Below are 16,013 nucleotides of genomic sequence, written 5' to 3'. Positions count from 1 at the left end.
CTAAGAGTGGTATGATTATGAGTGATGATTTTTCCTTTCTTTTTTTACAGACAAGTCCATGTTTTCCAAAATTAGCTTAGATTATTCTGATAGTGGTATAAAACCAGAGGTCAGCAAACTTGGCCCATAAAGGGCCAGATGGTAAATATTTTGGACTTTGCAGACCCTCCAGCCTCAGTTGCCATGAAAGCCATATAGACAGGATGTCATAGACAAATGGGCGTGGCTGTGTTCCAATAAATCTTTATTTATAAAAACAGGTGGCAAATTGGATTTGTCCCATAGACTGTAGTCTGCTGATCCCTGGTCTAACCCCAAGTTGTGCTTTTTTATGCTCGCACAATTTGTGCAGGTTGAACCCCAATTATGCTTTTTAGAGGTGGGGACAATGATATACAATAACTCTTCTTTCATTAGCGCTAGCTATTGCAGAAAGTTATCTTTCTGATCATAGAAGAGTCTGGGGATCCTAAGGAAAGGGTCCAGCCCCTGGAAATCACCCTTGACAAGCAGGGCCAGGACATGAAGCAGAGCTGGCTCGTCCGCGGGGTCCAGGCCGAGAGAAGCTGTCACACTCCCCTCTCTTTACCTGAGTCATTCCCTAAGTCTCTCTCTTCCGCAGTTTCCCACTCCGTCAAGGAGGAGGAAATAAGAAGACAGAGACCCTGAGCAGACCGAAGACCTAGGACTGGGGAAGGAGGTCTGTGTTCTACTTACATTGGATTCGAGGTCACTGGATGCAGGATGACCTGGGGTGCCCGGGTCGGCGTCTCCGGCACCACATCTGAGAAGCCGACGGGAGACAGTCAGAAACCCAGCACGGAGTCCACAACCTCCCCCAAGGACCTGATTCCTGGCAGATGGGGCAGCTAGTAACTTCTCACCGGACTGTGGGTCCCTGGAGCTGGCCAATCCCTTCTTTCCCTTCCTCGATCACTTGAACTTGTCCCACTCACATGCACCAGTATTCCAAGATGGCACCCTGGACAAAATGTCCCACTGACGACGTGAGGGGGTTGCCAGAGCCCCGAGCCTCTGACCTGAAGCCCCCAGCTGGTCAACTCTGAATTCCCCACCCCCCTCCCGCCACTCCTGAGTTCTCTTTGGTGAGGCCACACGGTTTCCCATCTCCTGGTGCCCAACACAACCCCTCCGAGCACCTCTCCACTGCCACATGGCTCTGGACCCATCCTCACCCTGGCCCGTCCTTCTACTGCAGGCCACTTCTCAGGCCGTTCTGTTGTGCCTCGGGATCTCCTTGGTACCACAGAGCCCTTGGGACCACCCAGCCTCTCCTCTCCCACCTTCATGGCTCGCCATAATCCTGGGGGCTGGTGTTTCCACTGCTGCCCTCTTTGAGCTCACTGCCCCCCGACAACCCTTGCCTTCACCCATTCCAGCAATGCATGCCCCTCCGAGGGTCTGCTCGCCCGCGAGCCCGTGGACTCACCTGGGAAGATGAACTGCTGCTTGTATTTGTAGTAGTGGGACGCTTGCAGAGGAAGGAAAATACCAAAGTCAGTGCTGTCCCTTCAAATAAGAAATCAGGCTCCCGCAGCCACGGTGTGGGTTCTCTGCCCATCCTAGAGGGTTCCCAGATTTCTGCAGACACCCTAAATCACAGGGGACTGAGGGCATGTATAGAAGACCCAGAGCTCTATACATCCAAGCCAACCTCCCCACTGCAGCTCCCTAGAAACAGAGCGTCTCACCTCGGAGAGTCACCAGGGCACAAACCCATTTTTGTTAACCACGTAGGGACACGCATACACACAAGAGAAAGTCTTTGTCAAGCCATAATCTAAAACATCAGTTTTTTCCCTTAGCCAGAGTGATTCGAGAGGCTTTACAAAAATCCTTTATGACACAACGAGCTATGTCTCACACCTGTTAAGATGTCTACTCTCCAAAAGATAAGAGAGGTGCTGGCAAGGGTGTGGAGAAAGGGAAGAGCGTGGAGCACCGTTGGTGGGAATGCAAACTGGTGCAGCCTTTGTGGAGAACGGTCTAGAAGGTCCTCAAACAATTAAAAATAGAACTACGGCAGCTCCCAGCAAACCCACGTCTCAGAATATGTCTGAAGCAAATAAAACCGCTATCCTGGAGAGATATCTGCCCTCCCATGTTCATTGCGGGATTATTTATAGAAGCCAAGACATGGAAGCAACCCAGATGTCCCCTGACGGATGAATGGAAAACGCCAATGGTGTGTACACACACACACACACACACACACACACACACACACACACACACATCCTGTATATTTACATATGTACATACAATGGAATACTATTCAGCCATAAAAAAGAAGGAAATCCTGCCATTAGCAACCACATGCATGGACCTCCAGGGCACTGTGCTGAGTGAAATAAGTCAGACAGAGAAACACAAATACTGTAATATTAATACTTAATATGTAGAATTTGACAAAACCATATTCACAGAAACAGAACCAGATGGGTTAGGGGACTGGCTGAAGGTGGTCAAAAAGGCACAAACTTCAAGTGATAAGACAAGTAAGTCCAGGGGATATAACGTGCATCACGGGGACTACAGTTGAGAACACTGCTTCATATATTTGGAAGTGGCTGAGAGCATAGGTCTTGCAAGTTCTCATCACGAAGAGAAAAATTTGTAGCTGTGTGTTGGAGATGGAGGGTAAAAAGACTGGTGCCCATTTTGCAACCTCCTACACGTATCAAATCATTATGCTGTGTGCCTTCAACTTAGACAATGTTATACGTCAAGTACATTTCAATAGAAGTGGAAAAGTATGCATTTCCCGTGTTTTCCAAATGTCCTGCATTGAGCATTGTACGAGTGCTCCTGCTGCTGCCGTGTCAAATTAGCACACGCTTGGTGACCTAAAACAACACGTTGACCTTCTTATAATTCTCGAGGTATGAGAAGTGTGGAATGAGTCCTAAGGGGCTAAAATCAATGTGTCGGCAGGGCTGGTTCTTTCTGGAAGCTCCAGAGGAAAATCCATTCCTTGCCTTTTCCAGCTGTTAGAGCCCGCATTTCTTGGCCCAGAGCCCATCGTTTCAGTCTCTGACATCACTTCCTACCGACTCTGACCTTCTCATCTCCCTCTTATAAGTCCCGCTGTGGTTCCATCTGGATAATCCCACCTTAATTTAACTCAACTCAGGATCCTTAACTTAATCACATCTGCAAAGACAAGTCACACAGAAAGTACCATAGTCACGGATTCTGGGATTAGAGCATAGCCATCTTTGGGGTACCATTATTCGGCCCACCATGAGCATGAGTTGATCTCTAAATTTAGGGATAAAAGAAATTTCTTCAACTTTGCTGCTGACTCACCTACAATTCATTTCGCTTCCGGTTCATTCACCAGAGACCAGCTGTTCCGGATATCCCCGAGATTTCTGATGTTACCAGTTACTCCAGTGGGATGGGGGCGGCGGGGGCGGGGGGGGGGGAGCTGGAGCAGGTGGGGCAAGGGTATCACGGGCATTGGGGAGGTCACACAGAGTTTCAGCTCCCCAGGCAGAGGAAGTGAGCAGGAATGGGGTCAGATAGCAGTCTGAACTGGTGAACAGGCTTCCAGAAATAATTTCATTACGTGCGGGGACAACATATGACGTGCACGTTGACTCACCAAGAACTCGCGGAGTGGATCAGAGACTGGGGCGGGGGGTTGACAAACCATGGCCCCCGGGCCACGTCTGGACCGTCACCTGTTTTTGTTCATAAAGTTCTACTGGAACAGGGTCTCGCCTTCATTCATTTACATGCTGCCTCTCGCCGCTGTCACGCTACAATGTCGTAGTTGAGTATTTGCAACGATCTGGCCCATAAAGTCTAAACTATTCCTGTTAGGCTCATGATAGAAAAAAGTTGGCTGACTTCAAGTTCCAAGCAAAGATGAGCTGGACAGCGAGACTAGGAGGCTGATCCTAAAGGGTCGAATCCTGGCTCTTCCTTTGGCTGTTTGTAAAAGCTTGAGCAACTCTCTCCTGAGCCTCAGTTTCCATGTGTGTAAAATGGAGATAATAACAGTCTTTCCCTCCCAGGGCTGAGATTATCGTTACATGAGATCAGAGTGCACAGTAGTTCTGAGTAAGCATTAGCAGCCGGGGTTAAGCCAATATCTTTCTAAGCTCTCTTAATAAACAGACAAGAATGATTTATAATTAAGAGAAAATCTGTTTCAGACAGCAAAGTCATTAGTTGCCCCTGAGGTTGGAACTGATTTATAAACTCCCCCAGGACAGAGAGCAAGTGTTGGCATTTTAGGATCCCGAGGGCCCTTGCACCAATGGGCGCACGACTCATGTTTGTGGAATTAATCAGCTCTCTTCTAGCGCAGCGATCCCCAAATATCACAGATAGTTGGAATCCAAACGGATGCATTTTCTAATTCTGGAAAATGAGGTGCCCGGGAAGGGAAGCAACTCATTCGAAGTCACACAGCAGAGCTTTAAAAGAGAACCAACCTCCGTGATTTCAACGACCTTCTTCTGTTAGATAACTTAGTTGTTGTTGTTTTTTCATTGCACCCTGTCAACAAGGGGCTAAAATTAAAAAGGAAAAACTACCCGGAGTTCTCAAGAGGCTTAGCTGATCTCTTCTCTCCCCAGCGGGGATGGGGGATTCAGTGTCTGCAGAAAAGGCTAGCTGGCAGTTACATTCTTTCACAGAGCAGCAGCTGGGGGAGGGAGAGGAGACACTGCTCTGAAAAGGGACAGGTGTCAGGCAGAGGGACGCCGGCAAATGCCTCCAAGCGCATGGCCAGCCCCGTCCTCGACCCCTCTGTGTGCCGGAGAACAGCTTGTTCCTGATGACCGAAAAGGAGACAGTGGCCAGAAAGGAGTCAAGGCGTGGCCATGGGCCCTTTCCTTGCCAACAACAGGCACCAGTGAGGAGTGATTCCAACGGGAAGCTGATGAACCCAAGTGGTCTGTTCAGGAAAGCTGAGCGGCTCCCGTTCTCTGGAATGGAAGAGGACTCAGGGGAACCGGGAAGATTCAGGCGGCCCAAGGCCAGAGACATAAGCAGACTACTTTGAAGTCACCTCTACTCTGCAGCCCTCCTTCCTACCCTCCTTCCCTAAGGCCTCCCCAAAAGCAGCCTGAATGGTTTTCAAGAAGGATCTACAAGGAAGAAGGGAGGATAAGTCATCTCCTGCCTACACCTTTTAAATAAAATTCAGATTTAAATAAAACCCAGATTCCTGCCATGCCTTGGAAGGCCCGGCCAGACCTCCTCCCTGCAGCCCTGAGGCCTACCTGGTGCCATTTTTCCCTCACTCATGGCACTCAGTCATTGGGACATTTTTTCAGCTCTTTCCAGGGGCAGGGCCTTTGCACATGTTCCCTTCCCTCCACCCGGTCAACTCTCCCCCATCTTTGGAACTCAGCCCCCTCTGACTCTTCAACCTAAATTTGTCCTCCTCCAGGCTGGGAAAAGGCAAGGAGGTGGATTCTCTCCTAGTCACCCCCCAGGAGAAGCCAGCCCTGTGGACACCTTGATGTTTAGCCCTGTGAAAGCGACTTTGGACTCGTGACTTCTATCACTATAAGATAATACGTTTGGGCTGTTTTAAGCCACTAAGCTTGGGGTGATTTATCACAGCAGCCACTGTAAACTCATAAAGGGCACGGCTGGTGTGTGTACAGCTTCATACCTAGTGCCTTGTACAGTACTGGTACATAGTAGATGCTCAGTAAATATGTGTTATGGAAAAAGATGGGTGAATGCAGTGTGAGGGGAGGGTTAACGAGGGAGCCAAATGCCTATTAACCCCATGGGCCCTTTTAGAAAAGAACGTCCTAGATCAGTCAATGCTGGGGACTGGTTATGCCAAGCATTACCTGGAATAGTCTTTAGAAAACTCAACAGCTGGCAGGGAACCATGGTCAAAGCAGCTTTCCCATCAGCAAAGGCTCACAGTTGAGAGTGTGACAGTGACTAGGGTCTTATATGAACAGGACAGGCACTCGTCATCCTGAGGAAATTTTGCCTCCTAAGTCAACCTCCTAAGTCAAGGGAGAAGATCCGGCTGCTCATCTGGAAGGTCCTATTTTGCTCACCATTTCCATATTGTATTTTATTATTACCATCCAGTTATAAAAACCGGAGCATGCTCCTTGGTATCTACACATTGTAGCAATGCATAAAACAAAACTCCTCTTCTTAGAAACAGCTGCCAAGTGAAATTCTTGCAGACCTTTTTGGTGCATATACAAATACACAAGTATATACACACACATATAAACATACATACACACCTGTATGTAATTATTTTAGAATACGAAGGATGTTATTACACCAACTGCTTTGCAAATCACTTATTTTCCCACTGAAACGATATTGTGGATATCTTTCATGTCAGGATATCTATAAGGAGCCCCTCCATTCTTTTTAAGGGCGGCTGGCTATTTGGTTACGCAGGAATATTACAGCGTATCAACCGTTCCCCTCTTGATTGTAATCATTGATTCCCCTCTTGGGTTCAGTCCAGATTTTCCATACTGAAATGAAATCCTTATGCACTGATCCCTGTGCCCTACACAAATATAATCTGTATATAAAGTCTTAGAAGTGATATTGCTGGTCCAAGGAATGTACATACAAAACTTTGATAGACAATGCAAAATTACCTTCTCGGGAGATTGAATTCAATTCCTACTTCTAACACCGGGATATATGAGGATTTCATCTTTATTTCCAGAATTCTGATTAGGCCCGTATGAATTAGCAGTGATGGTGGGAAAGGCCAAAAATGGTAGCCATGGTCTTTTTTGGTTGCTTTGTCTTTTTTTTTTCTTTTTTGAGAGAGAGCAGAGGAGGGGTAGAGGGAGAGGGAGAATCTTAAGCAGGCTCCATGCCCAGCGTGAACCTGATGTGGGGCTCGATCTCACGACCCTGAGATCACAACCTGAGCCAAAATCAAGAGTCAGGTGCTCAACCAACTGAGCCACCGGGGCGCCCCAGCATTTGTTAAGATCTTCAGTGAGACAGGCACTCTGCTCCGCTCTGTATGTGTATGACAGGTTTAGTCCTTCAATGATTCTGTGAAGTAGATAACTATTATTATCCCCATTTTACGGAGGAGGAAACAGAGGCTCAGAGTGGTAACTGACTGCTTGGCAAGATGCAGGTATGAAGTAACAGAGCAGGCATTTGAACCCCAAGCAGCCCAGCCCCAGAGCTCCTAATCTTAACTAAAGTGCCTTCACTCAGAGGACTGCTCAGCCTACTCCCCAGATGTCAGTTATGAGACACTCCAGAGGATGGGCCGATCCATGGGCAGGCGAGTAGCCAATCAGCGAGGACCCTGCCTTGGGGGACCCAACCGAAGGAATGAAGCAGCTCAGGGAGACAGCGATCACCCCTGGTCAGCCAGGTGTCTTGTCTAAAGATGCCAGCAGAGTCTTTGAGGGGCAGAAAGAGTTGTGGCATTCGGACACACGCTGCTCCCTTAAGAGGTCCTTTCTCAGCCCCTGGTCATTAAGCAAGCAGCAAACAGTTTCAAGGACAGTACCCCAAAGTCAGTGACCAGGGGTGGGGTCGAGCAGCCCTAAGAAAGCACCCAGACCCACTTCCCCTCAGATTTGGGGGGGGTCATGAAGTGTCAAAGGGTCTTTCTTCCATTCACCCCGTTCCAGGGAAGTGGAAATGGACCACCCCGGAGATGGCAGTGGGAGCCCCAGCCTGTGGACATAGTGGGCAGTTTTGGCCTCATTGACTCAGGGAAGCACACGCCGAGATGGTTCCAGCCGTTGGCTCACATTACAGTCCTTGGTGGCTGCCAACTGAGTAGCCTTCACATCAGACAGATACAAGACTGCCTCAGGCTTGAACTTCACAAAAAAAATCCCCATATTGTCAAGACTTCAATTGTGCCTTATTCCTATGGACATAGCCCCAGATCAGAACAGTGTGGGCAGGCAACAGCTTGTCCCTAAATCAGTAGTGGTATCAGGGTGCTGCCTCGGGTGTGGGAGTGGGCCCCCTTTTGCCTACCCACCATTCACTCGTGGCTGATTGGGTTTGGAAGTGTGACCCGTGGCTGAGAACCTGGATTTCCTCCCCCTGCACGAAGCTCGCTGGCTCAAATGGAAATCAGCCTCTGGATCAGCACTGTCCAGTGGAACTTTCTGTGATGATAAAAATATTCTGTATTCTGCACTGGCCAATATGGCAGCCACCAGCCCCAAGTGGCTAATGAGTAATCAAAATGTGGGCAATATGGCTGAAAAATTAAACTTTAATTATATTTACTTTTAATTCATTTTGGTTTAAATAGTCACATGTGGCTAGGGGGCACCATATTGAACAACAGAGATCTAGATTCTGGTTCCCACTGGCCAAGCCAGGCCTCATCCCACCAGCCTCCTTCCTGCAAATACGGCCAAGTTAGAAAGTCCTTAGGGCCCTAGAAAAGGTAGTGAGCTGGGCTGGACCTCAGAAGATGTGAGCGTACTCTTAGATCTGGCCCAACGGAGCAGAGAGAGATCCCTTAAGTCTAATGACGAAAGAGGCCAAGAAGCCAAACATCTCATGAGTGGCTTTTCTAGCATCTTATAGTCCCATGCACGGTCTCAGGTCAGCAGCAAGGTGCCCTGGAATTTGTGGACTGGGAGAACCTTCTGGATCCTCTCATCCATCTGTATCCTTTCAGAGGTGGGAAAGCTCAAGTCAGAGGTCACATGGCATGAACACGGCAGAACCGGATACTGCAGTCAAATGCTCTACCCCTGAGCTATATCCCCCAGAACCGGATACTGAATCCAGGACCCTAGCTATTCATTCCGAGCCCTATCCTGACATCTGGAGTAAGACTCCGTCTGAATGCGCTGCATCGAATGCATGCTGCTCAGCTGTGAGCCCAGGATCCTGATGCCAATTTCAAGCCATTTAGCTCATGAGACAACTGCCAGCTTGAGTAGAGCCCCATGACTGACCTAGCTGGAGACACTGGGTTGCTGTTGACCAAAAGTCCCTTGGCCTCTCTGAGCCTCAGTATCCTCATCTGTAAAATGGAGCCGAGAAGACTTATTACATGGCCACCCTAAAGATCAAATAAGGTAATAATGTGGTGATTGCCCTGCCTATGGGAAGACTCAGCTGCAGGCCTTCAACCCCTTGCCTTTAAGCATGGACCGACCCAGACACGGCTCTGGTTCGAGCCCAACCCTTCCTCCCACCACAACATCCCCAGTGCAGAGGTACCTGGCAGGCTGAAGTTCTTCTGCCTCGTGCACTGCGGGGAAGGGTGCAGGGGAGAAGGCGGCGTGGCGCTGGGAGGGAGGGGCGGTGCTGGCGAGGAGGGCGTGGAGGATGTTGTAGATGAGGGATTGCTGCTGGAGTCTGGCTGGTAAGGGACAGGGATGTGGTCCTGCAGAAAGAAAACAGGGCAGGGACCAGGGGGAGGCAGAGAAGCAGAGACACCGCAGTGAGAGTGGGCAAGCAGGAAGGAACCCACGCCGGCATCCTTAGCCGCTTCCCTTAGCCACCAGACCCTTCCCACGTCCCACCAGCTTCATCATCCCCACCCACCAGCTAGTTTGCATCCAGCTGTGGAAGGAACAGTTCCTGGCATCAATTTCTCACCCGCTGCCTGGACTCCAGAGCGAAAGGTTACCACGTAATGAAAGGCACGTAGGTGACAGCCATGTTCTCTGTGCCTTTCGATTTGGGAAAGCCCCACGCCGAGGTGCCCAGAGTGCTCTTCCCATCCCAACACCTCTCCTCCTGAGTGTTTATTAAAGAATCAACAGCCTGACAGCTCCAGAGAGGGCGCGAGAGCAAGCCTTCAGCTTCTTCCTTCACATCTCATTTGGAGGCGCCGCTGCCTCTCCAGGACCCCGAGCTGGCTCTAAGTGAACATGAGGACAGAATCGACGTGTACAGCCTCAGAATGGTCCCTGGCAGCGGGGGAGACGGGGCGGCGATCGGGAGCAGTGTCCCCCAAAAGCCCTGCCCCTTGGGAAACTCAGAATGTGGCCTTCTTTGGAAAAAGGTCTTTGCGGATGTAATTAAAGATCTCAAGAGGAGATCATTCTGGATTAAGGTGCACCCTAAATCCAATGTCAAGTGTCCCTGTAAGAAATGGAAAAGGAGAGACGTGCACAGAGGGAAAGCCCACATGAAGACAGACGTAGAGATCACAACGCCACGTCTCTAAGCCAAGCCACGACTAGGATGGCCAGAGCCACCAGAGGTTAGGAGAGAGGCATGGAATGGATTTTCACTCAGAGCCTCCAAAAGGAACCATCCCTACTAACACCTTGATTTCAGACTCCTGGTCCCCAGAACTGGGAGAGAAAAAAAATATTTGTTGTTCTAGCTCCCCAGTTTGTGGTCAGTTGTTATGGCAACCGCAGAAGACTGAGCCCAGCAGATGCCGCTGAGTCAGGCAAACCCAGACTTAACCTCTCTTAACCTCTACCCCTTAACCTCTCTGGTCTTCAGTTCTGCCCACTGCAAAATGAGAGTACCAGCAAACCTCAACGTCTCATAAAAGTGATTCCTGCTTCTCAAAGCTGGAGGAACTAAGTGTTCTCCGGGGCAATGCCTGTCCCCTCACAGGACGCCAGTCACCTAGTCCCCTTTGTTACTGAGGTCCATCACTCCGATGGGCTACAGTGCCTAAGGATGGTTTTGTGCAAGCCGGTTATCTGACAAGGGGTATGTTTACCTGCCGAACTCCAGAGTCAGCATAATAAACACCAACCTGCATGGGGGGGCCGGGGGAAGGGGTAGGGGGCACTCTCTGTCTGGTGGCCCAACGGATGGCTGAACTGTGTGTGTCACCCTCCCAGAACACATTCACTCCCGCTGCCTCCAAGTAAGCTCACTTCCGTAAGCTTCAGCCTCTCCTCGTCCCTTATACACGGGCTAAGAACACCCACAGCTGGGTCTGCTATGTTCAGATGAGCTCACCCATGCACCGACACCCCTGGCATTGGGCCGAGGCCCTTGGCTGTCCGTAAATGGGAGCAACTATGTTGGTGACACAATCTGCAATGAAACGTCTTATCTGGGATACCTGTAGATTCACAGGCGGTTTTAAGAAGTAGCAGAGATCTCGCGCATCCTTACCTGGTTTTCTTTGATAATTCCGTCTTGTAAAATTACAGCATAGTATCCCAATGCAGACATTGCATGGATACAGCCAAGAAACAGAACATTTCCGCCACCATGGGGATCCCTCACATCGTCCTTTCATGGCTACCCCCACTTCCCTCTCTTTCCCTCCCATCTCGAACCTTAAGACACCACTACTCTGGTCTCCATTTCTATTATTTTGTCATTTCAAGAACGCTATATAGGCGGAATCATACAGTACGCAACCTTTCTGGATTGGATTTTTCTTTTTTCCACCCAGAAGAATTCTCTGGAGATTTCTCCAAGCTGTTGAGTGTATCAATAGTCTGTTCCTTTTAACTCTGAGCAGTGTTCCATGACATGGATGTATCCCAGCGAGTTTAACCGTTCACTCACTGAAGGACAGCTAGGTTGTTTCCCCTCTGTGACTACTGTGGATAAAGCTGCTGTTAACATTCGTGTACAGGTTTTGTATGCACAACAGTGTTTATTTCTCTGAGATGAATACCCAGGAGTGCAAATTCTGGACAGCATGATAATTGCATGTTTAATTTTTAAAGAAAATGCAAATACTGTTCTTTGGAGCAGCTACACCATTTTATACCAACAATGTATGAGTGATTTTCTCTGCCTCCTAGCCAGTGTTTGGTGTTATCACTATGTTTTATTTTAGCCATTCTGATAGGAGTGTCATGATACTTCAATGTGGTTTTAATTTGCATTTTCCTAATGGCTAATGATCTTGAACATCTTTTCATGTGTTCACTTGCCATCTGTATATCCTCTTTGGTCTTGATTATTGTTAACTATATAATGAGCCTTGAAATCAGGCAAACTGATTCCTCCCACTTCATTCTTTTCCAAAATTGTTTTTTAGCTATTCAAGTTCCTTTGCTTTTTCATATAACTTTTAGGATAATCTTGTCTTTATCGATTAAAAAAATCTTGCTGGGATTTTGATAGGAATCGGGTATCGATTTTAAGGAGAACTGATATCTTAACTATGTTGTTCTTCCAATCCATGAACATAGTATGTGTATTAGTTTCTGAATTAGAAAAGTAGGAACAAGGGTTTATGTTTTTTTGCCCATTTTGAGAAGTTTTTGCCCATTAATTCTTGGAGAATTTTTCAGCCCTGACCTCTTCCTCCTCTCCTTCCAGGACTCTGATGACACCAATGTTATACCTTTTATTGTTGTCCAAAGGGTCCCTGAGGCTCTACTCGTTAAAATCCACTGTCTAATTTCTATTGCTCTATCTTCAAGCTCACGTATTCTTTCCTCTGCTCCTCCATTCTGTCACCGAGTCTCTCCACTGAGTTTTTAATGTTAATGAATAAATTTCCTAGTTATATGTTCTAAATTTTTCATAGATCTTGCTTTATAACTTCTACTTATTTGCTGAGACTTTCTACTTCTTTGCAGCAACTTCCTATTTTTTTCATTTGTTTCAAGATTGTTCATAATCACTTATCAAAACATTTTTGATTGCTCTAACAATCTTTGTCAGCTAATTCCAAAATCTTACTCTTCTCATCTATTGACTGTCTTTTTTCATTCAGTTTGTGATCTTTCTGGCTCTTGGTGTGACAAGTGATTTTTCAGTGAAGCCTGGACACCTGGGTATTACGTTGTGAGACTCTGGGTCTTACTGAAACCTTCGGCTTCAGCTGGCTTCCTGTGACACTAACCTAGAAGGGAAGAGGGCATGTGCTGTGTTGTTACTGCTGAGTATGGCAGATGCCTAGGCTCTCTGCCTCTGTTGGCACCTGAAAGCAGGAGGGTTCCTCCTGTTACTGGATGAGAGTGGGAATCCCAGCTCCTTCATAGGCCTCCACTGATACACTCTTTTTGGGAGAAGTAGGAGTGCCTCATCACTACTCCCCATGTAATCCTCTGACACCAAGGACAGGGGACAAGCCTCGTTAATGATGGGTGTTAGGAGAAGTCCTGACTCTCTACTAGGCCACCACTGACCTTATCTCATCAGGAAGGGATACTGCATTATTGCTAAATGAGGAGCTCACAGTCCTAAACACAAACCAGGCCACTTCACATCTTCAAGGCTTGGGACATGCTGTTATTTCTGCTTGGAATATCTGTCTAGCCCTAGTTTGCCTACAAGACAGAGCTCACCTCTTCCATCCACTGAGAAGTTCCCCCAACCCCTGCTCTACCAGGTAAAGCCCATTATTCACTCCTAGTATTAGCTCCACATTACTCCCTCGGCTTCAGCTCTGGCTTCTACACAGTCACTTCTCAGCCTACTTGTTTGTCTCATCCTCTAGGCTAGCACTTAGAAACACACCAGGCACACTGTGGTCCTTCCATTGAATGGAAGGACCAACAATGAAGGAAATGAAGCCAAAATGAAGGAAAACAAGAAAGAAATGAAAAGAGGGGGTGTTGGAGGGATCAAGAGAAGGAGAGAGGGATGGAGGAAAAAGATCTATCTCATTTTGGAGTGCCTGGGTGGCTCAGTGGGTTAAGCCTCTGCCTTCAGCTCAGGTCATGATCCCAGGGTCCTGGGATCGAGCCCCGCATTAGGCTCTCTGCTCAGCGGGGAGTCTGCTTCCCCTCTCTCTGCCTGCCTCTCTGCCTACTTGTGATCTCTCTCTGTCAAATAAATGAACAAAATCTTTTTAAAAAATCTATCTCATTTTACTAGACTGTGTCTTATTCATCTTTGAATCTGCAGAACTTAGCACAGGAATAAAAACGTAAGAGATAGCAATAAGTGTTATATGAATGAGTGAGTTAATGGGAAAGAAGGAGAACTGGAAGGTGAGATAAGGGAGGGAGGGGAGAAGGAATTGTGTTCATAGAGAAAGGAATTATCTAAACCTCCTTGGGTAGGAATTAGGTCTTTCTCATCTTTGTAGCTCAGGACTGTTGTGAATACAGAGAATATCATCCCAAAAGAGCACTGCATCTGTGCCCACATTCCTTGGCCAAATTGCTACAACAGGAGGGGAAATTCCTTCTTCTGGTCAGACCCGGATCTACGGCCCAATAGGACCAGCAACTAGAGGTTGCATTCCAAACTCTACCAGATTATTCTGGGAAGGGCTAGTGGCATAATTCCTCTTTCTGAGCACAGTTAAGGTACAGAAACATCCTTCAGAGACCTCCCAGTCCAACCCCTTATTCTGGAAAGCAGGAGTCACACAGAGAGTTGGTGGCCCGGGTCCTAACCTCCACCCCGGCAGCAGAAACACAATATTGTGCCAAGTCACAAGAAATTCACAGTTGACTCAGGAATCAAACCGAAGCATGCTCATCTCTCCGGTTCCCATTTTGCCCAGTTGTGCACTGGTCTGGACATGGTGGTGATGATAACAGCCTCTCTCATGGACTTTTCCTAAGAAAACTGTCCCTACCCTCAACCCAGTAGATGGTGCCGAACAGACAGTCCTAAACAGTCATACTTGTCTTGTGACCTTCAGAGCCCACCCCCAATGCAGGACCATAGGTCAGAACAAGATGGCAGCCAGCCCATGACTATACTATGGAATGAAAAGATGAGCTGGCCAACAGGAAGAATGGCAAACAGCATTTAGGAGCACAGGCAGAGAGGAGATGAGGTTCAAAGCGAACAGAAGAGCCACAACAGGCCAGAAAACAAATAAGCCAAGATTATGAGAAGTAGGAACTATATGGTGGCTGAAGCAAAGACACAGAGAGAAGAAGGTAGAGGATGAGGAAACCAGTCCACAGTAACAGACTGGAGCAGACCACAAAGAGTAGCTGAGTCAAGGTCGTGATGGGAGAACAGAACAATGATTCATGGTCTTGCTGTAGGTCCAAGGAGCTGGCCCGAGCACAAGACCAGCTGGAAAGGGCAAGCCGGCGTGCAGCTGCTCCAAATAGCATCATGGCAGCAGGCAGACCTGCAGCCTTGGACACCACTGCAGATGGGGTTTGGATGCCTTGATGTGGAAGCGCGAGTGCTGTAGCCTGCTCCCCCAAGGAGCTGGCAGAGGCTGCTGTTTCTCCCCCTCCTCTTCTGGCTCCTCCGCCATCTCCTGCTCCGCTTCCTCTCTTCCTCCCTCTTCCTCCTCCTCCTTCTGTTCCTCTTCCCCCCTCCTCATTCTCTCCTCTTCATCATCAAGCCATTCCAGGCCCTGAGTAGCCAGTGCTGGATGAAGTAATTTACACATACCATTGCATCTAATCATTTCCACGATCCCAATCACACCTGCTATCATCCTGCCCCTTTAATAGGGATTGGGGATTGCAGGGGGTGGGGAACCAAGGCAGAGAGAGCTTGTTATAACCACTTAGTCAATGAAGAAACAAAGTTCCAAGCCCAGGCCTTCTGACTCCAAAATGCACACTCTAACTATTCTGCTGGGAGAAAAAGCTAGGCTTTTTGTGAACCTGGATTGACTGAGCCAGACAGGAGAGGAGACAGAGCAATGAAAAGGAAGTCTTCAGACCAAATTGGCTCAGATATCTGTTGCACTAACCACATCATTGCCTGACAAAAAGAATCTGTGTGAAGCCAGTGAGAAGAGAAAGAGAGGAAAAAATAACCCAGCTCTGCGATAGATCCTGCCCACCTTCAAGTCGAAGCTGCTTTCTAAATAGAGGCTAATTTATTTCTCTTATCAAATTCTCCTGCTGGCAGACAAGCAGAACGATGTCGTAGTCACTGATCTATCTGACCTGCATTTCTGTCCCATCTGATCGAGAGGCTCATGGTGCCTGCAAAGCCAGAGGGGAAGGTCTGGAGATGGCTCTGAGAAACCTGCCCCCTAAGATGTGACAAAGAAAAGGACGGGTTACAGACACGCACAGTTACTTCTCAGGAGCTGAGCAATGTGAGTCCCCAGAGCAACCCCGGTGGGGATCCCTTCTTCTAGAGACCTATATGTATCCTTTGCAAATAACAAAGAAGAAGGGGATCCCACCTGACGTTTGGGTTGG

General features: G+C 48.1%; 1 protein-coding gene across 1 annotated transcript in view; it reads right to left on the bottom strand.

Annotated features, from left to right (window-relative positions):
* The window catches only part of KSR2 (kinase suppressor of ras 2), a 403,084-nt gene that overhangs the window by 54,997 nt on the left and 332,074 nt on the right, over positions 1-16,013 (bottom strand). The window contains exons 10-12 of the mRNA XM_046024145.1: positions 9,208-9,373; positions 1,451-1,492; positions 718-784 (exon numbers count right to left, since the gene is read on the bottom strand). Coding sequence (XP_045880101.1) covers positions 718-784; positions 1,451-1,492; positions 9,208-9,373 — 275 coding nt within the window. The remainder of the gene's footprint in view (positions 1-717; positions 785-1,450; positions 1,493-9,207; positions 9,374-16,013) is intronic.

This window comes from Meles meles, chromosome 12 (genome assembly GCF_922984935.1).
Source record: "Meles meles chromosome 12, mMelMel3.1 paternal haplotype, whole genome shotgun sequence".
Classification (NCBI taxonomy): domain Eukaryota; kingdom Metazoa; phylum Chordata; class Mammalia; order Carnivora; family Mustelidae; genus Meles; species Meles meles.
This window is presented reverse-complemented; position numbering and strand designations above follow the sequence as displayed.